This window comes from Leuciscus leuciscus (genome assembly GCF_965113295.1).
Source record: "Leuciscus leuciscus genome assembly, chromosome: 12".
NCBI classification, from domain to species: domain Eukaryota; kingdom Metazoa; phylum Chordata; class Actinopteri; order Cypriniformes; family Leuciscidae; genus Leuciscus; species Leuciscus leuciscus.
In genome coordinates, this window is record NC_138736.1 from 9,617,122 (window position 1) to 9,643,977 (window position 26,856).

Below are 26,856 nucleotides of genomic sequence, written 5' to 3' on the forward strand. Positions count from 1 at the left end.
TGTTATTCAATGGCTTTAATGTGTAAAAAGTCAAACATGAATTCAATTTTAAGTTAGAGCAATTTTCATTGTTCAATTTTCATTACAATTAAAAGGTGCACTCAATCATTTTTCTTCCTCACAAAAAGGTTTCAGACAAAGAAATAGACAGTGCACTCACATCAGATGCCTAATAAAAGCGGTTTTATGTTGAGATCACATGACCATTAAATACAGTAGTACTAATCTTGTTTCAGAAACTTTGCGGAATAAATTAATCTTTGCTGACTGCAAATAACAAATACCGTAGCGTAACAAACAAAACTGAGTGCACCTTTAGTTAGAAATAAGACATTTTAGTAACCATAATTAAAGCATTTTCAAAAAAAAAAGAAAAAGAGAAAGAATACCTTCATTTCTGATGTTAAGGTCACTTACATAACAGCATAAAAGCTACCTGAATTTTTCTTCCAGCATAGAAACGGTTTCAAAACATTCTGCCTTTAGCAAAATTAAATGGAAAGTAAAATGAAATTAGAAATCATTCATTATTCCAAGAAAAGTGCATACTCACTGCCGCTGTAACCAACACCACTGTTTTGGCCATTTATTTAATTTGGGAGGGGATAATATGAACTTTAAACCACATTTATCTAGAGAATGTATCATTGTTTGTGTTTTGTACTTCCATTGTATGGAGTATACAAAAATGACCATAGACAAAATGGTCTCAATACGACTTATAGCCATCCATAAATCTTTTTTGACCTCATCAAACAAACCCATTGTCAATTCTTAGGCTTTGATAGAAAAGAAAAATCCTACTGATTCAAACATAATGGGTTCTCATTTTATAATCATCACATAATCAATCTCTCAATCACCTTCTTATCTATTGAGGCCCTGGAAACATCTGTCCAGTATTGAGCTCATGTCACATGTTCTCAGAGAATCACATCAGTAAACCAATTCTCCCTTTGACAATGATAAGTTAGCCCATCACCTTATAGACTAATGCAAAAAATATATATATGTTGCATAAACCTCACCATAGAAAACTTTCCTCTCACCCGTATTTTAGAAAAATGAACTGTTCACGTACTTTGAACACTCTGTAAGTCACTTAAAACATGTTAAATGTCTTTAAAAATAAAACATTTGCCTTTATTTACTCGCCTTTAAGTCTTTCAAAAACATTTTTCTTTGTGGAACACAATAGAAATGTATTGCAGAATGTTGCAGCTGCTTTTTTTATTTTTTATTTTTATAAAATGAAAGTGAATGATAATTTTCAATCAATAACTACTTTAAATTTTGCCCATTCTTCACACAAAACTTCCATATGACTTGAGACAAATATAGTACATGACTTTTATGAAACTTATAAAGTGCCTTTTTGGGGGGGGAAATATCAGCATGTACATTCTTCAAAATATCTTCTTTTGTGTTCCAAAGAAGAAATTCATACAGGTTTGGAACGACACGACGGTGAGTTAATATTTGACTAAACTAATCCTTTCATTAAAAAAAAAAACTGTTTTTAAACATACCAGCAATTTCAAGGACTCCAACAATAGAGTGGTGCAGGAATTACATTTTTTGTTGGACAAAATCTGTAAAAGAGTTAGCATTTTAACATTTCCGGTTCCATTGTCCTGAAGTCAATGGGTTTTTTGAATGTTTTTTTGTTTAAATGCTTGAAATAAGGTCTGTGGTTAACACAGTCTCAAGATATTTCACGTTTTATTCTATGATATAAAATATATCAGTAATACCTTCTTGTGATTTTTTAAAGCTTTTACTTGTCTTGTTAAAGGCAGTTACTAACAAGTCTAAACGTGAGGAAACCGAGGTTGTCGGGACATTTTCAGGTAAACTCATCTACTCACTAGTCCGTTTTCACAGCCCCGTTGTGTTTATAATCACGCTCTTGCAAACTATTATAACTCGAACTTAGAGGGAAAATGTTTTTAAACAAAGACTGAAAGAGTTGTTGAAGCTTAATGATGGTGATGTGGAAGTCATTCGACTGTGGTGTACTTCATATACGTTTATCGTTTGACTTGCTGATTCATTATCCATAAAAGTTGTGTTCATTTGTGAAGATTAATTCTACGAAGGATCATAAGCTTCGGTTATTCACAGACCTTATTTTCAGCAATAATCCAAAAGCCAATGAAAAAAGGGTTTTTTTTTGTAGCTAGGGAACCAGTTTGATGCTAACTTCTGGGTTGGCCTACAAAAATACGTAATCCCTGCACCACACTTTTACTTAATAAATAACTGAGAAAGTGAATCAAACAAATTCATGACAAATGACGTTAGCCTGACAGAAACGATCATTCAGCATGGGAAACTGACCCACAGATGGCCAGAATTTAAAGACATTTATGGCGCTTTGTCACTGCATGGTACGGCTCACTTTTGGGGGGTTTTCCACTGTGTACCGTACCTAGTACATTTTTGCAGGCGAGTCGTACCGAAGCTAAAATGTAACGTGTAAACACTGCAGATCCCTGATTGGTCAGAGAGAATCGTCACTACCAGCGTCATTAGATCTGCGACACGAGACACCAAACCCGCTAGATTTAAATAGTCGTTCACACAGCTTTCGCACACGCAACTTGAAAAAAAAAATGGCTGTATCATGGTCAGTAGACGAATCCCACCCACTTTGAAGCGGTACTAAACTGCAGTGGAAAAGCAAACCGAGCCAAAGTAAAGTGAGCCTAGCCGAGTCGTTCAACGCAGTGGAAAAGCACCATTATATCCACATACTCTAAACTGACTAGCATTGGAAAATGAAGCAAAATCACAGCACTTTGGCCACTACAATCTAATATTTGCTGTGACATCCAGCTCTGTTTTGTTCCCTTCAAATGCCCAACAATCACATACAGCAGGTAAATGACTAGAGGTAGGCTGCCATACGCTTTCAGAAACAAGTAACAATCATTGTTCATTTTTAACTGTAATTAGTTATAAAAAGAGTAACCTAGCATCTCAGTCAGCGCATAGTGAGCTACTGAAATTACAGACATGTACTGTAAATATGAGCTGATGTTACAACATGGAGGACATGGAGTAAAATGGAGAATTTGGCACCATCTAGTGGTTGGAAAGAGAATGGCAGCAGTGGCACTGCCATCACCGCTGCTTCTCTGAACCTAAACTCAATACTCAGCCGAAAATAAACACACGACGAAGCTGCCAAGGGGCTCTAAGTTACATCAGGTACCAAATCACAGAGGGGGAGATTTAAAAAATGCTAGAAGCTGGAAAATGTCAAGTCGAAAAATTCTAATAGAAGCTACTTTGCAGAATAGCAGGGGAATTGGCAGCACTGACTGATTAAAATAACTAAAATTACCTTCCTGTAAAATTAAATTATAAATACAGTGTTTATTTCTTTGCAGAGAAATGGATGTGTTCAGTGACAATGTCTATTTGCATGCCAGTCTGGCACTGTGGGTTCCCTCAGGAACTTCCAGTGGGCTTTAAGAAAGGCAGTTTTGGATTTATGATTAAAATAAGGTCTGTGGTTTTGAGACTTTCACATTTTATTATGCAACATATACTAGCGTTCAAAATTTGGGGTGTGTAAGATTTTTCTTTTAATGTTTTTGAAGTCTCTTCTGCTCAGCAAGGCTGCATTTATTTGATCTAAAATACAGTAAAAACAGCAATATTGTGAAATATTATTAACATTTAAAATAACTGTTTTCTATTTGTTTATTTTCAAATTTATTAATGTATTCCTGTGATGGCAAAGCTGAATTTTCAGCATCATTACTCCAGTCTTCAGAAATATTTCTTATTATTATCAATGTCGAAAACATGCATTGCATGAGATTCATGCAGGATTCTCTGATGAATAGAAAGAACAGCATTTATTTGAAATAAATCTTTTTAACATTAAGAAACTCTTTAATGTCTATTTTGATCAATTTAATGCACCCTTGCTTAAAAAATATATAAATTTCTCTTAAAATGAAAGCATACTGACACAAACGGTAGTGAAAGGTAGTGTATGTTATATTACTCAACGTATGTTTACACGTGTTATTTTACTCATAAATCCAAAACTCTTTAGAAATTTTAGAGAACACTCATTGGCACGAAAATGGTCACTCTCTTCAGGTTTCAGGATTAAAAACTGAACGACTCTATTATAAATGATTAATTTTAATACACTGCAAAAAATTTCAAATCTAATACATTAATCACAGTATGAACTGTGCACCTCTTGTAACAGGAAGGCACTATCAATCCTAAGTGGAGGAATTGGAATGATCAATAAACTGCAGTGGAGTTGGAGCAGCTGATATGAAAGGTGTAGAGAGAACCTTTGCTATGTTCTCTCTTCAAAGAACCACTTCTGGGAGTCCGAGTCGGAGCAGGAGCGGAGAGCAGGGCCAGGGTTCCCATTGTCAGTCCGGTCCACTGCCTCAATGCATTTCTGTGACTGAACGTGGTAGAGAGAGCCATCCTGCAAATGCAAAGATTATGACAAGTTATGACAAATTTTAATACTTACAGTTTGTTCAAATACTATAAAAGCCTCTGGCCCACTAGAACAGGAAGCTCAGCCACCCCTAGCATTTAATTGGCTCCCAGCTCTAATTCCCCACAGTCTAGTGAGAAACCTGCTGTCGTCACGCTGCTCTTCAGGTGCTCGATGTACTGGCAAAGAGTTCACACTAAGGCTTGCTTCTGAAATGACACCGCAAGCCACACTGAAACCTCTTGCTGTCCATGACTTTCTCAAGTAACGCTTTAATGTGACATTTACTTGGCCCGTTATTTGCTTTGAAGGACACTTGAAGTGCTGCAAAGCATGCATGTTAGTGTGTACAATTATTGTCCTGACTACCTACCAAATCACATGATGACACCTGTAAATGTAAAACTAATACATTTTTATATACATACACACACACACAAATATATATATATATATATATACACACTATATACTGTATATACACACATACTGTATACATTCAGCAAATACAATACTGTTTAAAAGTTTGAGGTTGATAAGTTTTTTTTTGTTTTTGAAAGAAGTCTCTAATGCAGCACATCATTTATCTAATACAATTAAAATAGTAATATTGTGAATTTTTTTTTTTTTTTTTCAGAAGTAATAATATATTTATAATATATTCCAGAGATGGCAAAGCTGAATTTTCAGCATCATTACTCCAGTCTTCAGTGTCACATGATCCTTCAGAAATCATTCTAATACACATATTTGGTGCTCAAGAAACATTTATTATTATCATCATCAATTGAAGCTTAATATTTTTGTGGAAACCATGATTTTTTTTTTAGGGATTCTTTGATTAATAGAAAGTTCAAAACAACAGCCTTTATTTGAAATATAATCTTTTGTAACATTATCAATGTCTTTACTGTCACTTTTCATTTCATGAATCCTTGCTGAATAAAAATATTCATTTCTTTCAGAAAAAAATCTTACTGACCCCAAACCTTTGAACAGTAGTGTGTATATATATGAGATTATATGGGATTGATGTAATTCATTTTAATAAAACTGTTTGTATTGATGTGTTCAATGGTCTCACCTCTCTGAATATAAACTTCTGGTCTTCAGGCACAGGTTCCCTGGGTTTACTGCAGTGCTGCATGGTAAGGAATGTGGAGACGGGATCAGCTACGATACAGCCTGCAGGATCCCTCGTGTTATAACGGATCTCTTGGAGCGTTGAGTACTCGAAGAACTGTCACAAAACGAGAAAGGAAAATATTCACACACATCAACACATCAAATCTTAATCAAAGACAAATCCAAAAACGGCAACATCTGATAGAGAGGCACATAATCATGTTATGCAGTACATTTTGTCCCCATCATATAGTTTCTTAATGTATTAGATCAAATATTTAATCATATTTTTTAAAGATGGAAACCATATTAGTTTTCTTTTATCACACTTAAGTGAACATAAAAGTGAACTACAAATAATTTCACTACTTTAAAGACATCAAAAACTGGCTAATTTATAAAAAAAAAATATTCCAGGTGTTTCTTGTTTCTTTCTCTAATCAAAATGTTTAAAATTTTCAATAAATGTATAGGTTTCCTGTGTCCTCAATATCTTCACTGACTAACATCCTTTAGTTTTTAGTAATATCCAAAATCCATTTCCTCAAAGACATCATCCTCCAAGAAGTGGGAGAACAACAACAAAGTGTACTAATAATGGATTTGATGGAATTCTGCCTCTATCTCTAAAACAGTTCATGCTGTAAAAGAATTGTATATCATAAATAATGTAAATCATGTAAATAATTACACTATAATTCAATAAAGTTGCCTGTTCTTGACCAGAACACATTTCTAAACGTCTGCTATACTCTTTTACAGAAACACTTTTACTTTTAAATTTAGGGCTGCACGATAAATTGTATTTTAATCGTGATTTTTATTTGACGTTTACGTTATCTTGTATTGGTAACAAGCCTCCACTATCTTTCCTGCTTGGGGTTGCCAGATGTCAAGATGCCCAAAACTCTCTTAAAACAATTATCTCTTAAAACAATACTTCCTTAGTCTGGCTATCACCAGACCAAGCTCAGTCTTTAAAGATTGAACATTAGTCTGGGGAGTCTGCTCTGTATTTTCTACTGCACAAGAGTCGTGATCAAAGGGCAAAGTTCAAATGACTCTGTACGCAATTGGATAGTCCTTCAACCAATCAGACCATTGATTGAGGTGATCTAGGTGAAGTACTTTGCAGCGAAAACTCCAGGCAGGAAATGTGTCAACAAACGTGTTGGTTTGTAGCATTGATAAGCGGTTTGCAGAAGCAGCAATGGCATTGAGCGATTTTTGCAGGTTGTGCAAAAAAACAACAACATGAAAGTGAGTGGTATTTACACCCATTTGAGCGATTTGTTTGCTAAACTGAAGAAGCCATTGAGCATCATCGAGAGGTTAAAAGGAATTGGATTGGATTAAACCCGCCAATCCAGCGCGCCAGGTGGATAAGACAGTTTGTGATTGGTCCCCGCAAATTTGTAACGGAAGCAGGATAGAAGAATGTACAGGTTTCCAGCCTGAGCTGCAGAGCGAAATCAAATCGCCGGCAGATCAGGCTGGGTTTACCCAGTCTAATACTTCCTAGTATTTTACTTAATCTTCTCTGATCTGGCAATCATGCGCAAACGCTTTCTCTGGGCTGCAAAAAAAACACAGATGATCTTACAAAACAGACAAACATTTCTGTTGGAGTTTGGCAATGTATATTGTGAAATTCGGCTTGAATGAAAGTGTCATTCAGCCAGTCTGTGCAGTTTGCTGCTACTAATGCTGCCTTCACAACGTGCTATCGATTATCGTAAATGTGAGTTTCCTAGTAGGAATTTGGACATGAATGCCCTCTCATGACTGGTATTCTTTATTATCTTGTTCCATATCAGGTACATCGCTTTGTTTTGTTGTTAAAGTAGTGCATATTTGCATGTATAAATAACCATTTGAAGTTTTTTACACAGCGAAAATAGCCTGCATTTGACCGAAACTCCATAATCGTCAGCAAGCTGACTATCTAGATAGCACGATGAATGTTTACATGGTTGTCAATGAATGGGACGATTAATATCATTTTGGCTTTAATAAGATTTCCCCAATAAATAGGCAAGAATAAACCTGGTGTCCTCCATGATTCCTGATCTTTCCGACAACAAACCAGTTTTTATAATGTAAAGCAGTTGAAAACAACAGAGCCACCATCTGTTTGCAGTGTTTAACCATATTAAAAGATGTATGAATTTGAATCTGTCTGTATGAATTTGCATTTGTGGAGCAATCTGGATCTTTGGTTTGTCTAGATGCAGATTTGCAGATGAATTGCTTCTCTTAAAATATCAAATGTGAAGACAAATTACAAAGCACTCAACAAAACCATGCATTACCAGTAGTTGTATTAATAGGAAATATAGTGTTTGAATCACATTATTGTAATCAATTAAATCTTTGTATTGACTTTTCGTTTGATGAAGTTATCATAGTTGGTTAAATGAAGTCCATGTGACACCTACGGGCCTATTAGGTTAAGAGTAGGCTGTAAGGTAAAGAACAAGAAATGGCCTCATTACATTACCTCTTTTGATAATTGTGTAATAAAAGCAAATATAATATTACATAATAATAAGTGAATAGCATCTGTCAAAAGTTTGGAAACATTAAAATGTTTTTGAAAGAAGTCCCTTATGCTCACCAAGGCTGCATTTATTTAATCAAAAATACAGTTAAAACAGTAATATTATGAAATATTACAAATTCAAAAAACAAATTCACTTTGAAAAAGGGTGAAATAGGTCCCCTTTAAATCTCAAAAGTTACTGCTTAACAGGATTGACCCATATGTACTAAACCAGACAGAATGAGAAGAACATTTATCTTGCATTCACAGAGAGAATCCATTAGAAGAGTGTTGTTGTGCTGTACATAGCTGATATTGTGCACTGATAAGTCTCTAGGGCTCATCTGCCTCCCCACAGAGAGGGAGGAGACGAACGGAGTCACGCTGCTGTGCCAGGCGGCTAAAGTCACTTTAAAAACAAGCGTGCTGTGAAGTACACAACACATTATTTACTGCGCCATATTAGAATGGCATTTTAATAATACATTACAGCTGTGAGAGACACTTCCATGTGTATTCCTGAGGAGGCATTAAATCTCTGTGTATTGTTTTGAATAAGTATATGTACTCTTTACTTCAATACATTTGTGATGAGTAATGCAATTACTCTTTACATTTTGCATGTCACCTAACCTTTTCTACTTTTACTGCGGCTGCAAAAGCAGCAATATCGCCATTGCCAGGGCATTGAAGGTACTATATCTTGTGCCCTTACACAGCCAAACTTGTCAACATGGCTACTTTACACAAATTCGTGTTTCATATAAGAGATGAGGACATGGCTGGAGCCCGCAAGTAGTCAAGTAACAGTATTTTATTTATCTGTTATACTGAACAGAACTTTTTAAAGGATATTTGTTTACTTATGCCCTTTTTAAGCCCTTGAGCTTAACTGAGACATGAGTGTTTGAAGACGTTTAAGAGGCTGTTGTGTCGACCTTGGTTTATTGCAATTTTGAGGTGTTCAGTTTTATTCTGATTTTAGAAAATGTGATTGCTCTCCTCAATAATCGACCCGTTTCTTGTTTTTCACTGGCATATCTCTTAGGTGTTGAGGACTAGTGCATCTTTGAGCCTACATTCAGTACGAGTAAAATACTTAAGTGTTGTTAAAATCAGATACTCTAAGACTTTTACTCAAGTCGCACTGAAATTGGTGACTTGTAACTTGTAATGGAGTCATTTTCGCTGTAAGGTATCTGTACTTTTACTCAAGTATGGTTTTCAGGTACTTTTTACACCTCTTGGAGCAGCACGGATGTCTGTCGTTACAGTTGAGAGAATGAAAGTTACCTGGTTTTGTCCCATGCCGTGACACGGGTAAAGAATGACCCGGTGACCGGCCATATTATGATCATCAGGTGGGTTGTAGTCAAAACAGTAGTTGGCCTTTCCTTTACTCTTCAGCTACAATTGAAAAGAAACAAAGAAATATTCCAACAATAGGGTCCAAAAATCAAATTTTTCTTATTTAATATATATATATATATATTTATTTAACAAATTATATTATCAATATAATATGAGTAAAAAAGTTACTTTGATGTATATGCATTCCATGATTATTTCTCATATTTCGTATTGTTTAACTACTTGGTCGCAAGCTAGTATTACTACTCTGAAACCTCTAGAGTCTTTGTATAAACAATCACTAAAAACTCTTGATAAGAAATCAGTTCGGTTTCATCACTGCTCAATATGAAAAAAATACAACTTGCTAAGCTGGGATAACTTGATCAAATATGTACATATATGTCTGATGTTTAAGACTATACATAGCCTGTCTTCACCACTAAAACAGTTTGTGAATATTAGAACAACTGCTCACCGATTTACAAGGGGTGGGGAAAGAGGGGACTGTATTATCCCTCTCAAAAGAAGTAACTTTAGTCAGTCTGTATTTTCGGTAAAAGCTGCAAGGGAATGGAACTCCGTCCCATCAACAATTAGACGATTACATGCTTTTGGCTCTTTTCAGTCTCATCTTAAAAAATGGTTACTGACAATTCAGCACTGTCAACATTAGTATTGTATTCTTGACAATAGACTTCTTTGTACTAATCGTTCTTGGCTATGTTGCTCTCTTCTGTTGCCATCTTTCTCTTTCCTTTCTCTCATGTTTACTTTGTTTTAGATAATTCACGTTTATTTTGTAGTTTAATAGTGATTTCTCTGGTTGTGCGTGAATTTGTTTTTTCTGTAATTAATATGATTAATTTCTTTATTTTTTTATTTTTATTTTTTATATGATGTGTATATGTGTGATGCTCTGTCTCTGTTTTTAGGGTGACCTTTTAACATTCTGTCAAGGGTCTACAGGTGAAAAATAGCCTTTTGGGCTAATTCTGGCACGTTTACATTTATGTTTATTAATGTGCATTGCCCCTGTAAATAAATAAACCAAAAAAAAAAGAGAAAACTATATAGACATTAATATTTCCTTTTCATTTTAAACTATATTATTTTTAAAAATCAAAACTTTTAAATGAAATAGTCCCATATTTTGAATGTTGTCTACACTTTTCCACTCGCTTTGTTGATTGTAAAGGAAGTGCACTTGCCTTGCATTTTAAACTTTGAACCAAAAGAATAAGCTAACAGCTGCGCATTATGGCATTTTTACTTCTGGAGCTCTGCTGTTACAAATCTGTGCATGTAAACACAAGAAGTTTGCATCCTCTCACCATGCCAAACATTCCAGGCCTGTCCTCTGGGACTTGAATGTCAGGATAGATGTTCTCCAAGAACCACTTAAAATCTTTACACCTAAGACGCATTCGGAGTTTCCGTCTGTCCGTCACATCACCATATGCTTCCTGAAAACAAGCAAAGAAAACAAGTTAATAATTGCTCTAATACAGCATAAGGTACAGTGATGCATAATAATATACATTATACATTAAACATTATACATATATTATTCTATAAATACAGATTAAATCATCAAGAAAACATTAAGAAAAAACACCAGGAAGGAAGGAAAGAAAGAAGGACGGGGGGGTTGATAATGGGGGGGGTTGATGCAGATGATTGCTGCTTCAATCATCTGCATTCAGACTTTACAGTTTCGATTTGTTCATGTTTTTTGTTTTCTAGAGTGCTCAGATCTGCCAAGTTCAACGTGGGCACCAAAATGAACATGTGTAACTCACGCCCCACAGTATGTGCAAAACAGACTTAAGAGAATGTGAAACGAAAGCTCATATGCCATTGGTCAGTATGTTTTCTTTGTCAAACAAAGACAAAAATTTGGTCTTTTAAATAAAAATATTGACAGACGAACATTCGTCCCCAGTGTGAATAGGTCTTTAGGAATCCATCAAGTATGAGCAACGATAATTCTTGCCTTAAGACCCCGATATACTCAAGACAAAGTTCTTTTTCACTCTTCGAATAGGGGTAAGAAGCTTGAAATACCTTTTAAGAGATATACTATAAGTAAGTGAACATTTATATGAATGTTCAGCGGCATTTATATGAATATGTAAATTTGTGCTGAGCGCTTTCCTCTCAATAACAAAATAAACAAGAAAAATGACAGCAGTGAGAAAGCAGCAGTTAAGAAAGCATCTGATCATAGCCATGTGGATATGTTTGCGCTTGCTCTGCAATTCGGCACTTCAATCGAGTCAATTCATGTTTATTTATATAGCACTTTATACAATCACATTATTCACATCATAGAGGGTGGAGCCTCAGAGCACAACCGCCTATTATGTCATTAGCACGGACCAATGGTAGTTCAAATGTGTTTACCAGCCGGAGCAAACTTTTCCAGTAAGTTCGCTTTTGGCAAGTTGTTTCAAACTCCTGAAACAAACTTAGTTTTGGCCTGATTTTGATAGAAATTATGTCTGTTCTTCGATTTCGCTTGAATTATATAGGGGCTTTAGTAAATGCCACATGAACAGACTGTCTACAATGTTCTCTCTACATAGTACATCATCTGTTTTCACAAAATGATCACATAAAACCCAACATCTAATCAAACTTTGTCATCTTGTTTTTTAGACATTCTGATGCAATTACCCCGCTGCGGTATACCACAAAATACTACATGATGCAACATCCTCTCGCAAAAAAATTCTGCAACCCCACCTCAGCAAACAAGACTGATAAAGGCCAAGTTCCCCTGTTTGTTTGTGGCTGTGGTACCCCCTCATAACCGCCTGTCAGGCGAGAATTACTGTTGAGTGATGGTCTGCACAGTGTTGCCAGAGATATGATCCCTTATGAGGAACATCTGTTGGAAGTAGAGCTCTGTCGAAGAGGCTCAGCAGCTCTGTGGAAAGATGAATGAAAGGAAGTGTACTTCTAATTAACCAACTTGATAGTGATTCATCAATAACGTACGGCCCTGCTGTGAGTGCCAGCCGGGTGGCACAACATCACACACATTGATGATCTGTCTGTGATCAGGCTTCAGTCTCAACAAAGTCCAGCTACACGGTCAATCGAGCGGCAGTCAAATGAAGCTTTCTGATCATCGAGATCCATCACAGAGCCTCGTTTTGTTGATCTTTAGGACTATGTGGCACAATCGACAGAGATTTTGGCCATGAATAAAATATGCCGTGAGGCTCGGAGGGTGAAAGAGAGAGTGATCCTCTTACGAATTTGTGTGGAAGCGGAGTATGAAGGTTGTCAAACCTGATCCACGCTGGCAAGGCCAGTGTTTGCCTGTGGTTTATACCTGAAGAGAGAGAGAGAGAGCCTTATCTGCTGGCATCACATTAGATTGATTTCGAGTTGGCAGTGCCAACCTGGCAGCATCTCCAAGTTTCAGAGAGAAAAGGGTCACCAAATCTGTCACCAAGAGCCCCTCTCTCTTTAACTACAGGGCTCAGCGGGGACAGTGAATGACAAACACGGACTGAAAGTTGCTGCACTTCTCACTATAGTAATTTCACACTGAGCACAGAGAATGTCACCTGAGGAGTTTCAGCCCACCAGCTAAATGCCATTCATTCACAGCATATCAACAGACTGTGCCAAATACTATGTGCATCTTTCACAAAGGCTACGCGAGTCTATTTCCACTAATCTCAAAGATAGATGGTGATATAAACATACTCTTTGAAAACGAGCAGACACGCAAACAAAAGCAGAGTTATGCAACAGACCGCACAAGTAGGCGTACCAGACGTGCATGAGGGCTGCGGTGGTAATAAACTTCTTTGAATTCATCCATCCAGACTTCTGCCGCCCGCACGCTGTTGGCCAAGGCCTTGTTTCTTGAATATGGCGCTTTCTTTGGAAACACGTGACCCACGTGAGAGCAAGGATGGATTTCCAGAGTCCCTCCACACTGCCAGATCTGAAAAACACCACCAAGACAGGAAATACATTAGCCATCCGTAATAATCCATAGGCAGCATTTTAGGCATCATAGGCATATTTGGCTAATCTTTTCTTGTACAGACCCTTTTATACTGTGTGAGAAAAAATATGATGTGTTATATTATAAAGACAACATATTGTTTTACATAATTGGCTTTTGTTTTGTCATTATAATAAAGCAAAGGCAAATTATTCTTAAAATATTATCTGGAAAATATTTATTTTGTTTACATTTTTCCAGCATTTTCAATTTTGAATTCAATTTAAATAATCATTTAAATAATAAGCTCCAACATAGCTTTTTACAGAGAAGGGTCTGTTTGCATCAAACCTTGCCCCTGCAAGTTACGTCTACTACAAGTTATGCCTCCTGCAAAGAAAAAAAGCTCTTTATGTTCGTTTTATGTATGAAATGTTTGTAAGGCTAACTTGCATTGCTTTCGAATCTTATGAAGTATGAATAACAGCTATTAGTAAAACCTAAAATAAATTCTACAATCAAAAACAGACTAATGGTAATTATAGCTTTTTTTTTTTAACTACCCCCAACCCTAAACCTAACGCTAACTGTACCCCAATAAGATTAAAATGTAATATAAAGAAGTATTTTATAGTTAAATTTCCATCAGATGCTCATCAATTCATTAGCTGTTCTTACAACAGGAACTTATTATTGCTATTAATACATTTGTTACAAATAAATTACATTTTATAATGAAGTTTTTTAAATATCCGTTGTGTATCTGAGTGTGTTTGTGTGAGTATATTCCCTATCTGCTCTCTACTATTAAACATTTCTTACCCTTGAAACTTATTTAAACTTCATATGAACTGTATGACAAAATGCATATTATATATTACAAACAAAACAAAGCAACTTGCTTTAAATCGAACTCTCCCACCATCAAGCTTTAAAATAAATTGTGAGGATTCACCACCCTATGTCACATCTCACATGAACATAAATAAACGCTAAAATTACTTATTTGAAGGGACAATCGCATGCACCCATCGCTAATGGACTTGTGTAAATTCAGTTGTTCAGTATTTAGTTGTTCACTTTCGTTTGGAACACCCCTTAACTGGCGTTCCCTTCCCGAAGTGCTCTTCAAGAGTGCAAAAATGCTGTTTGGAATTCGCCCTCTGATTAGATCCCCTAATTGGCTGTTTCGTTTTAGAGGTGTAACTTGTAGTAGAGGTTTAACTTGTAGTAGGGGTGTAATTGGTAGAGGTATGGTTTGAAGTACTGCAGGACACAGTAGGATACACTTGGGTTTACAGACAGTCAAATCACTAGATTTTGGAAAGGATCTACTGGTCCAGAGAATAAAAAAGCTGATCTGTCATATTGCATTGAAAGAGCATCTGTCTGGACTTTGTGATGTTTCCTGCTAGAATCTGGTTAAAACACATCCCAAGGCGTTCAAGGCACTCAAAACTCAAATGAACCATTACTGTCTATGTAACAGTGTTGGAATCCTTCAGGGCATGAGCTGAGTAATAAGAGGAATTATGAGTAAGTAAACAGTGAAGGTCGCTTTAGTCATCATACTTGCTGGCAGACACTTAATAAAGGCGCTGAGCGACCTCCTAACATTGTGTGACTCATCACACAGTTTTCAAACTAGGATTGTTACCATCTGCCCAAAGGCTTTTCCCCCTCAGGAAGCCAAAACCTGGAGAGAATCTAGAGGAAAATGTTACAGAAAAAGCACTTACTCTGAATGAGAACTCCAGGTTCTCTCCACCCCACACCTCCATTCCTGTGTCATACGTGCCCAGGTAAAGGAAGTACTTCTTATCGACTGCAAACAAACCCCCAGCCATTGTAGGAGACCTGGATCAAAGCAACAAACAGAATTATTTATGTGTCTACTAGTAGAATTACATTAACATCCAGGAAAAGCAAAAAGGCAGGATTTAATGTTGTTTGATATTTAATTAGTAGAGAGCACGTTCAATTATGTTCACCTAAACAGTTCTGGTGCCTGAAACATGGCTATAAAAAACGTATTAAATCTTAAAATCTGCAGATATTAAAAATAGACTGCTCTGCTGAGCGTGTTTGAACCCTCATGAATCAGGCAAAGCATAATAAAGCTCAAAACCCAATGACATACCAACCAAAACTTAGACTTAGACTGTTTTTCAAATGGAACAGGACCAAAAGTTAAACACGTTTCCTTTAGTATTACAAATTGTTTTCCGCTTAGGTGCAACCATGAAGCACAGACCTGACGACATCAGTGGCAGAACTTCTGCGTTTCTGCTCATGTTCTGGGATAGCGTGCCAAGTGAACACCAATCGCCAATCAAATCCCCCGATCTGAGGTTCTCCAGGGTTTCCCAGGAACTCGAAGGTGTTCCAGTCAATGACGTCAATTACTGGACACACCACAGCCGAAGGCTCGTCCTTAATTCTACAAGATTTAAAGATAAAAAGGGAGATAAATATTAGTTCTCATAAAACAAACTGTGATGTGACATGTAGCAAATAAAAAAGCATGCAAATTTGTTATGCAAATGCACACACAAATGAACTTGTGCCGAAAGCATTTTGCCATATCAATATTTGCTAAAGAGCAAATGTATACATACATTTTGAAAATACTGCATGTTTTGGGTTTGTAGAGAGGGGGTTATCTGTCTCACCTCTGGAGTAAAGGCTCCAACCAGCCTTCATGACACTCACAGTGGCAATCGAGGAAGGTCAGTACATCTCCTGTGGCAATGGAAGCTCCCAGGAGCCGCGCTCGCACCAAACCCTCTCTCTTCGTTGCTCGGATCAGACGCACCTTTTTGATATTGGCGATGTAGTTTTCTAGAGGCTCCTTTAAATGATCTGTGGATCAAAGTCATGAGAAGTGCTCAGTAACAGCGGCAGTCCTAAAGGAAACAAGAACTTAGAACAGAAATATGCTAATTGGCTTTAGCATTAAGGTACAACTTGCTGTTCCACCACAGGGTGGAGCTGAGATGATGTTGTTGCTGTGGTATTTCATTAATTAGAGTTTTCAAATCTTTGAGTTATTTTGAACTTAAATAGCAGCTATTATATACTTATTTATGTACACTATTATATTAACATCCTGCATCATTTTACACAGGATTTTTTTTGTGTGTGTGTGTGTGTTAAATTTAATGTTAAATTTATGAAACATGAATATTAGCCTAGGTGACAGTATAAGTTGGGTAAGCCATCGTTTATATTTTTATTCATTTATTTATGTACATTTTTTAATTTGTTATTCATATAATTATTATTGTTATGTTTATTTATACATTTGCATATTTTATGTTCACATTTATATATGTATGTATATATATATATATATATATATATATATATATATATATTTGTTTTCTTTTAACTTGTCCATTGCAGTGTTATTTACGTTTTATTAATGTTTTGAACTAGCTTTTATTTTCATATTTTTTATTTTTATTTTAATGTTAATTTTTGTTTTTTTTTATTAAAAAAAATGTAGTTAAATTTTTTGTCATTTCACTATGTGCTTTTGTCATTTTATTTTATTCTTTTAAATATTGCTATTTAGGTTTTATTTATTTTAATTTCAGTTTTATTTATTTCCAGATAATAATTCTACTGCTTCAACTTGTTGCCAAGGCAACATTTCAAATTTTCGTTGAATATTTATATTTTGTTTTATTTCAGCTTTATTTCAATTATATATTTTTTTAATGGCTTTAGTTTTAGTTAATGATAATAACCCTAGTCCATTGTTATCAACAGTTCCCTGTTATGAACATTTAAAAAAAAAACGACTTAGAAAAACATCTGTTAAATTCACCATTCTTCAATTAGATTTTAGCAAACAGATTTCACTAAAGAAACAAAATATCACAATATTTTTACATTTTCTTGAAGAAAATGTGAGTGGTGTTTACACATGCAAAACTTTATGATAGCAGTGTTATCTATGGCAGTTATTTTAGCTGTTTGCAATGCAGTTGCTACTAGTATCTTGTTCTTGGTGGTTCCCACTTCCTTCCTGTCTCAAATCAAAAATGTTCCAAGTTCATCCTAATATGTTTAACTTTTAATATATATGATCTAGGGGTGTAACGATTCATCAACTACATCGATGTATCGATTTATATTCCTACGATCCAACTGCATCGATCTGTGCTCGGCAAGTTGGCCTTCCGGACGACATATATCGATCTAACATCGTTTTAAAAGGTAATGAATCGATTGTATCGATACTAGGAAATAGCGCATTGGATTTAAGCACGTTAGACTTTATATGGATGTTTTTTCTTTGCATTTTTAATGATAAAGGCGTTAAACGTTACTCGATTCAGTCTGCCTATCTGTGACGTCGTCGCGTAAGTTAAGAAATAAAAGTAAAATACCAATAAATTACGCTATTGTTACGTCATGTGTGTTGCTATTTATCAGGAGCAGTTTCATGTTTCTTTACCAGTTCTTCTAAGTATTGTGTTTCACCATGGTAGCCTAATTGTTGTTTGTTTCCATAACAAAATGCCACTTACTGGTTATGTTGTATATTTTTATATGACTGTGGTGGCTCATACCAAGATTGTATTAACAAAAACTAGTTTGGGACTGCTATTTAATAGCTTAACCTCGAAGTGTGTTTATCAGTATTTGACATAGGCTAGCTATTGCTATTTTATTATTTATAAATAATAGCTATTCTTACAATTTTTTTGTATGTTAAGTAAAGGGGGACAGAACTTGTGTGTCAACAATATTGTGTAAACAAATGTATTATAATAGGCTTACATAATTCCTAAAAAGGTGGGGGAAATGTGACCATGGGGAAATGACCATGGGGAAATGTGGGTCCCATGGCCAAACTATTCAAAACATCATTCAATGTTGTGATAATCGTAATTAATAATCACAATTTCAAGGGAATAATCGACAATTATCATTTTTGTCATAATCGTTCAGTCCTACTTATTAAAATAAAATGTGAATGCATTTGACATTAATTGTTGTTTACTTGTTTGTTTATATCCATAATTAATTGATAGCTGATTCCCTTACAAGAATTTTTGGCTAAAAGTCACTGAATCGATTTCAGGTCAATGAATTGTTCCGGATCGTATCGTTCTAAATGAACCAATATCGTCCTTGAATCGTATCGACAACCATGAATCGCGAATCGAATCGAATCGTTGTTAAAACAAATCGTTACACCCCTAATATGATCTTTTGACAGTCATGTGCTTAAAGATTGCATGAGAAGTTTCCGTTCAGACTGATACCTCGGTCACTGTAATCATCCACCAGTATGACTTCAGTCAGCAGCAGGTCAGGCGAGGTCTCCAGGACACTGTGCACTGTCCGCAGTAATGTGGACCAGGCTTCATTGTAGAAGGCTATCACTACCGACGTCGTGGGCAGGCTCAGGTAGTCATATTTCAGGTTTCTACATCTGAATAGACAGATCGTGTTAGTTAAACATCGCCAGACACATTCATGTTTACAGTAGCATTATAATAAACAAATATGCACAGTAACTGCAGGATATTTTTATCTTAATGCCCAAGGGGACATTTGCTATTGCTAATTAGGCACATTAGGCACAACAGCACATCACCAATCATGGTGCAATATCAAATCAAAATCAAACCAAAATGTAATTATAAAACCACAGAGTGCTGCTCAGTTACAGGTTCAAAAATATAACATCGCATATAAAAGATAGAAATACAAATATTAATTAAAGCTGCAAGCAGCATTTAGCGGGGTTCAAGCATTTAGGGTCTTTAAGCACATAAGGCAGTTTAGTGAGTTGTCTGAGTTTTTGTTTAGGATTTACAGGCTTTTGAGTGTTTTTTGCCATACCCATTTTCTAAATGATCCTGTTATGGCTACCCAATGGGTAAAGTTAAAGTTTTTTATATAATTAATAATCTAGAGCTTCCAGAGAATTGTACTGCACTGGTATATTTCCGATCGGGCGAAAAACCTATTTAATGAACAAATTGATTGACAGCAGTAGTTCTTGAGGCAAAGTTGTTCTGTATGAGGAGATCTATCAAATGATATGCATCACGTGATTACATAGCCGTAAAACCTGTTAGCGTCAACTAGTGGCTGATTTTTCAAAATTCTTACAGACCTCTAGGGCCACGAGTCGAACATGCCCACCGAGTTTCGTTCTGATCGGCCTCCGTTAAGAGCAAACTAACAGCTTTGAATTAAAATGGTGAGGTATCCTGTTGTAAACATCAACCATGCCTGTTGACAGTTCTCTTTTGTGGGAAGGGAATGAAAAGTTCTCAAATCCGCAGCACAGCCTCAGACATAACATTTATATCCATGATCTGCCATTTTCACTATTGTCCTTGCTTGCTTCTTCACAATACCTGCAGATCTTCTGATGATTCGGCTGTGCAGGTCCACATTAACACTGCCTGGCCTAGAACATGGACTGGAAAATGCAAATTTGGGGGGTATAAATATTAATGATCCTGACTCCAACGTCACAGTCGGTGTTATGGTGGGATTCACTCATTTTTCAGCGGTCTTTTGCAAACAGGAGATTTACACATGAAGGAGGAAACAATGGTGTTTGAGGCTCACGGTATGTCAGTTCCATGTCCAGAACTCTTATCATTCAACTATGCCAAGATAAATACAGTTTTCAATTGTATGGCACCTTTAAAATAGATGATTAGTAATATAATGCTTACTTGGAGTCTGAAATGGCTTTAACAAAAGAAGAAAAATATTCTTAGATTTCTGTTCATTCTAATCATGTACAAATAAAGTAGCACAGTAAGATTACATTTATTTGAATGCATTAGTGAGTGTGTGATTGTGCTGTGTGTGCAGCGTGTCAATACTAAAAGTGAAGGTGTAGTTGATATCTTTGGTGATAATATCTGTAGTAATCATAAAAAAACAATTAAGAAATAAAGAATTAAAATTACAAATAATATTCTATTAAGATATGAGTTACAATAACATGATTTGCAATAGTAATAATATCAATAATATATGCACAATACACACAGATTAGACTATCAGGTCTGTGTTTTACAAAAACATTAGTATTGCAGCCAATGTGAGTCTGTGGGATTTATAAACAGACAAAATATGATTTGAAATGTTATTTTAATGATTTTATTAAGTTTAAACAATATTTCAAATGGAAAAAAAATGAAAAATAATATTTTAGTGAGCAGAATGAACCAATGAGTGTTCTTCTTCTGGTGGTTAAAATGTAAATGAAAACAATAATACTTAAACAATAATACTTAATACACTAACCATGCTTGAACACACACATGCACACACATTTTTTTGTAGATGTAGATATTTAAAATAAAAGATAGGTAACAAAATGATAATTGCAAATCTCCTCTGTATAACACCATTTTCAGATTTCAAATTAATCACTGAGAGGCAGAATTGTTCAAACTGAGAGCTCAGTAAAAATGAAGTGATAAACTTTGACAAAACATGACTGTGTTATAATAGGTGATTTTCATGCAAGTAATTTTATATAGTCCAAAAACTAATGCAAAAGCACAGATGAAAATATTTTATTAAGTAGAATGTCCTGCAGAGGGCAGTAGAAGACCACTAATTGACTCACTTTCATTTGAAAGACTTTTTTATCCACCAGTAAAACAAAGCAGTTTCTCCATGTTCTTTCCATTAAGCATGCTTACACACACAGACACACACACAAACACAAACACAAACACATCCATCCACACACACACACACACACACACACACACACAAAGACAAATATGTTTTCAATGTTTTTATGATGTGATATTGTGAAAATATCTACATCACCTCATCTTGAACAACTTTGCCTCAAGAATCACTAATGTCAATCAAACCGTTCATAATCATAATAAAAAAATAAAATATATACAAATATCATAATAAAACAAAAAACATCGTAATAAAAAAGATTGCTTCTTAAAGCATTTGTTTATTTCCCAATACTGAAAGCGAATTAAAAGATCATGCGTAATCCTGCTGCTCCCTCTAGTGGACAACAGTGGTATTATAGCTTTTTTTTACAGTTGAAGTGTTTGAATGAATGAATGGGAATTTGTTTTTTTACTTATATCTCAGGAACCAAAAGGCGAAAAATTCTGAAACTCAGAGCATAGATAGTGCTTGAGGAGCCCTGTTGAATGAGACCATCAAGGTGTTTTTGGGCGATTGGGGCTGGGAGTTATGACTGTTATAAGGCATATCTGTTCGGGCTATTATCTCTGGAATGCCCAGGGCAAATAACACCACATTTGAATCGAAGCTAGCCAAGGACGCGCCCTTTCCAACGAGCTCTCACACAAGGTTCGGGGTGGTTTGGGTCGGGAGTTGCGGTCGTTCAAAGTCGGGGGTCCGCGGGCTTGCGATGCGCGGGGGGGCGCGCTCCCGAGGCCCGCGACGACACGTTTCGATCAAGAGCCCCGAGAGGTCCTCACCATCAAAATTTGAGCGCGCAACGACTTTCCGTTTTCGAGTTATGAATGAATTTGTATTTGGGGGCGTGGCTTAAATGCCGTTATACTTTCGTTTCATTTCATTCATTTACTTTCGTCCATTTCCATATCTCAGTGTAACACAATTGTCAATAGTAATACTCAATAGATGAGTTTTGACAAAATGTGATTGTAAATGTTAAAATAATGATTTTATAAAGTCTAAATATGAATTTTATAACAATATTAGGGAGTAGTATGATGAAATGACAGCAGGGGGCAGTAAAATACCACTTATTGGCTTAATATGTCATTATATTCATATAAAATCACCTTTTGAAGAAGTTAAACTTTTTTTCTGATAATTATTGATCTAGAGACTTCAGAGAATTGTGCTGCACTGGTTTTGAACATTATGATATGAACATTATATGATAGAAGACACCATTTACAGCAAATACAGGCAATTTACCATAGGAAATATATGGTTTTAAAGCGTTTTAACAGTTATAGCGCCAACTATGGTCCGCTCTCCATAAAATTTTCCATGCTTCTTAAGCAGGTTATGACACATATGCTCATCAATTTTCGTGAAGTTCTGAGTTTTCGTTTAGGATTTATAGGCTTTTGAGTGCATTTTACCACGCCCATTTTCTAAATTACCCTGTTAGCCATGCGAAAAATGCAAAAGTTCAACTTTTTTTTGATAATTATTGACCTAGAGAGTCCATAGAATTGTCCTAGACTGGTTTGGTTCCGATCGGGCGAAAAACCTAGGACTAGTTCGCAAAAGTAGGTTTTTAACATAATTACGAATATTTAATGAACGGTTTGATTGACAGCAATGGTTCTTGAGGCAAAGTTGTTCAACAAGAGGAGATCTATCAAATGGTATGCATTTTGTGACAATAAGTGTAACACCACGTGATTACAGAGCCATAAAACTCGTTAGCGCCAACTAGTGGCCGATTTCTTTCAAAATTCTTACAGACCTCTAGGGCCATGAGTCGAACATGCCCATCGAGTTTCGTTCCGATCGACGTCCGTTAACCTTGTCTTATAGGTGCTCAAACTTCATTGGCCGATGGCGGCCATGTTTTTTGAGATACACCAATGTCCTCATAGACATACATGGCACCTTGGACCAAGACACTGCATACCAATTTTCAAGTCAATCGGACTAACGGTCAGGTGGTTATGGGCCGTTTTATGTTTTTTTCATGTTATAGCGCCACCATGTGGCCATTCGCCGCGGTTTTTTTACTGTGACCTCAAATTGACCTCTTACACATTTGTACCGAGATTGGTGAAGATACCTCATTTACTTCTGGAGTTATAGCCGTTTTAGTAAAATAGGCTCCTCCCACAACATACATTTGGGCGCCCCTTAGCGACCGTGAATGGAAATTTCAACTTTTTTTCGATAATTATTGATATTCAGACTCCAGAGAACATTTCTGCACTGGTTTGGTTCCGATCGGGCAAAAAACCAGGGACTAGTTCGCAAAAGTAGGTTTTTGACAAAATTCAAAATGGCGGAAAATCTATCATGGCGGAAATGAAATCGGAGATATACGTTTTGTTCGTCAGGCATCCAGCTTTCCAATGATATAAGACACTTGAGTCTACGACATACGGTCTAGGAGTTATGAGCAGTTTCGCGCTTTTGGTCGCTATAGCGCCACCTATGGGCCATTCGAGGTCATAATTTGATAACCTCTCCTCGATTTTTGTACTACCATATGGCAAAGTTTCAAAGTTCCAGCTCTTACGGTTTGGGCTGCACGATGCGTTTTACGGCAGAAGAAAAATAATAATAAAAATCAGGACAATTACAATAGGGTTTCAGCACTTCGTGCTTGAACCCCTAATTAAAAAGTAAAAATACATAAATAAAATAACCACCACAGATGCATCTGTTCAAGCCTAATGGTCATTATAAAATATTGAAGGCTTCATTTAACAAATATGATGCAAACAATAAACACAACACATTAAAAACACGACCAAAAAGAATGAATAAAATAACAGTTTGATAAAATTAGTTACATACATTTTTAACCTAGTAAGGTAAAACCAATTGCAGAATGTTCATCTAGGTCAGTGGTTCTCAACCAGGGGCCGAGGCTCACTGGGGGCCTCAGTAAGTCTTGAGTTATAGTAACATAATATTTTTAATTAAATGTAAAAAAATGTTTTGTTAATTAGTTTTATTACAACAGACATGCTAACATGTACATGTTAACATTGGATATAACTAATAGTTACAAATTAACTTTGAATATTGTCTCGGAAAAAGGAGGGCCTTGGAGCCAAAAAGGTTGAGAACCACTGCTCTAACTGGCTATAATAATGCACAGCATTTGGATCTGGGAGGGGCCACTGGTCACTTCAAACTAATTTTTTATTCATTTTGTAATTAGGGGTCCACAAACGGGTCCTTGTTCCGAAAAACAAAAAGGATGACTGCTGTGGATTTTATTTATTATTTATTAACATTTCAATAGTAGGCTATATATATATATATAAATATATATATAAAAAATTTGTGGTAAAATCCAAATAAAAATAACAACCCCTTTGGATCTTGGATTTGTTTTGTTTTTTATTCTGCATAATTTATATGAAAGTAAGGCCAACTGCAAACTGCACCTCTAGATGTGACGGAGCCACATTGCACGTTTTTCTCCTCCTCTGGTACTTTGTAGACGTTCTCTGTCTGTAATCGCACATTAAACACTGGGGCAAAGATAGGGACTGTTTACAAAAACAGTTAGGCTACTACTTCCCTATTGTGCATTTAATCGATGCGGATTTAAACAATAAACTACAATCTGTATCCTCTTCTACATTCTGATCCTATTCAAATAAATCAATTTAATACATTTATGACAAAGAGGTAATGATCTGTTGAGGCTGAATATCAGAACAAACTTCAAACATTCATGTACAGCATGGAGACTTACAGTGGGTTCCATCTTTCAGGCAGTCTGCGGTGAAGTGATATTTTATCGCTCAAATAAGTGTTTATCTGATGCTTTTTGATGCTCTCCTCCTCCTCTCGCTTTTCTTTTTCAGTCAAGTCTAGTTTAACAGCTCTACCCATCTCTCCCAAAGCATTGACATCTACAGGAGGCTTCTCGTAAACCGGTTTCTTCAGGAAATCTTCGTCCACTTTTTCGCGCTGCTCGACTGGCACTTCTCTTCGACTAGCCAGGCCGACATCACTCTTTGTGTTCCTGTGAAACACTAAATATCCCAGTACAAAAGCCCCGAGAACGTACAGAATGAACTTGGACCGACTCCGTCTGCCACATATTGCCATAATGTGTCCGTCTATTCCGTCCTGTTTCCCTCAAACTGTTTGTCATCCAAAGTTCAATCTCATAAAAAGTTCGAAAAAAGTTCGCCCATGTTAGAGGATATCGTTTCAAAGTCGATAAAGTCGACTACAGTGAAGGGGAAACTATCAAAGCAAAGAGAAAGTTGGTCATTTCATCTGTGGCAAACCAACTTGTTGAAGTGTGTGTGTATGTGTGTGTGATCGACATGAACATGAAGAGCGAGCAGAGCCGGTTACAGGGGGAGGAGTTGAAAACAGGAGTTGCTATATGGAAGCCCTTCTGCCACATATTAAAAAAATCGTGCTTTTGTAAATCATAATGAGATGAAAAGTCGTCATGTTATGAGATGCAAACTCGAAATTATGACTTTAAACGTCATATTTTTGACATAAAAAGTGGAAATGATGACAATGAAACGTCATTCTTTAACGTAGGCCTAAGTATTTCATAATTATTAGCCTACCTTTTATGTCATAATTAAAGACACCATGAAATCAAAACGGGCCATTCAAATTTTTATATATTAGAATTTTGCAGTAGCCTACTTATTATAATGACTTATCTGTGCACATATTAATTTTTATTTTTTTTTATTCATTAAACTTCTACTATTCCTTTAAATTAGGAAGTTAGGGAATTAGTAAATTGGGGAGTTTTTTTTCATTAAAGATTACAAGAGCAATTGCACAAATCATTTATAATAAATACTGCAATATTCACAAAAAATAAGAATGGTCAATTTTAATTTCATGGTGACTTTAATTTGAGATACTGAGATCAATGATTTAGTATAAATATACCTTTAAAATAACTGTTTATTTGTTTCTGACTCTTTACAGAAAGAACAAAGAAACCCCTTCCTTGAACTTACCAATAAAGTAAGTGAAGGGATAATATTGATTTATAATTATACATTTTTTTAACTGAGTTTCTTTGTTTGAAATTACATATTTATTTATAAAGATAAATTTCTTTGAGAAAAAAAAAAAGGGGGTAATCATGCTTCCACTTCAATTCAGCAATAGGGAAAACTTTTTCTTTGGTTAGGATCTTTCTAATGTTATACATTTTTTTATCCCTGATGTCAATGCCCCCATATAGGACCTTGAAGAAAACCAATTACAGGTTTATACATCTTTTTAATAAGTAGTTTGGGGGAAATGCAATGAACACTTTTGAAAAATTCTTTTTTAGATAGATTTATGCCAACATTACTGGTTTTGAGCCACAGCCATACAGTGGCACACACATCCCACAGGTCTGAGCACTGCAAGAGGGATTTGCGTGATCACATTAGCAGGCTTGTTTGTCAGATAAGGCCAGCAGAACTGGAAGAGGCATAAAGAAAGAAATCCAGGTCAAATCACAGAGAGTCTTAGGGGTCACACACTGTGACAGAGCGCTAATCCAAATCCAGTTAGTGCCCGTCCGCTCTATAAACACTGTTATGCCAAGATATGAGTGCACACTCTCATCATTACTTAATACATGGAAAAATGTATGATTTAAATAATAATACAGCCTAACCCTTTGAGTTGTTTACTTTGACAATTTCGAGCAAAACACTTTCT

At 35.8% G+C, this 26,856-nt stretch overlaps 1 protein-coding gene across 1 annotated transcript; it reads right to left on the minus strand.

The window, feature by feature from the left end:
* galnt12 (UDP-N-acetyl-alpha-D-galactosamine:polypeptide N-acetylgalactosaminyltransferase 12) lies at positions 1 to 25,501 on the minus strand. Its single transcript, XM_082185061.1, has 10 exons — positions 24,908 to 25,501; positions 18,750 to 18,919; positions 16,143 to 16,332; positions 15,725 to 15,910; positions 15,210 to 15,327; positions 13,291 to 13,467; positions 10,835 to 10,966; positions 9,444 to 9,557; positions 5,568 to 5,723; positions 1 to 4,468 (listed from the first exon to the last, which is right to left on the minus strand). Exons 1-10 carry the CDS (start codon positions 25,264 to 25,266, stop codon positions 4,331 to 4,333), a joined length of 1,740 nt encoding a protein of 579 aa, XP_082041187.1. The 5' UTR covers positions 25,267 to 25,501; the 3' UTR covers positions 1 to 4,330.
* Positions 25,502 to 26,856: the final 1,355 nt, after the last annotated feature.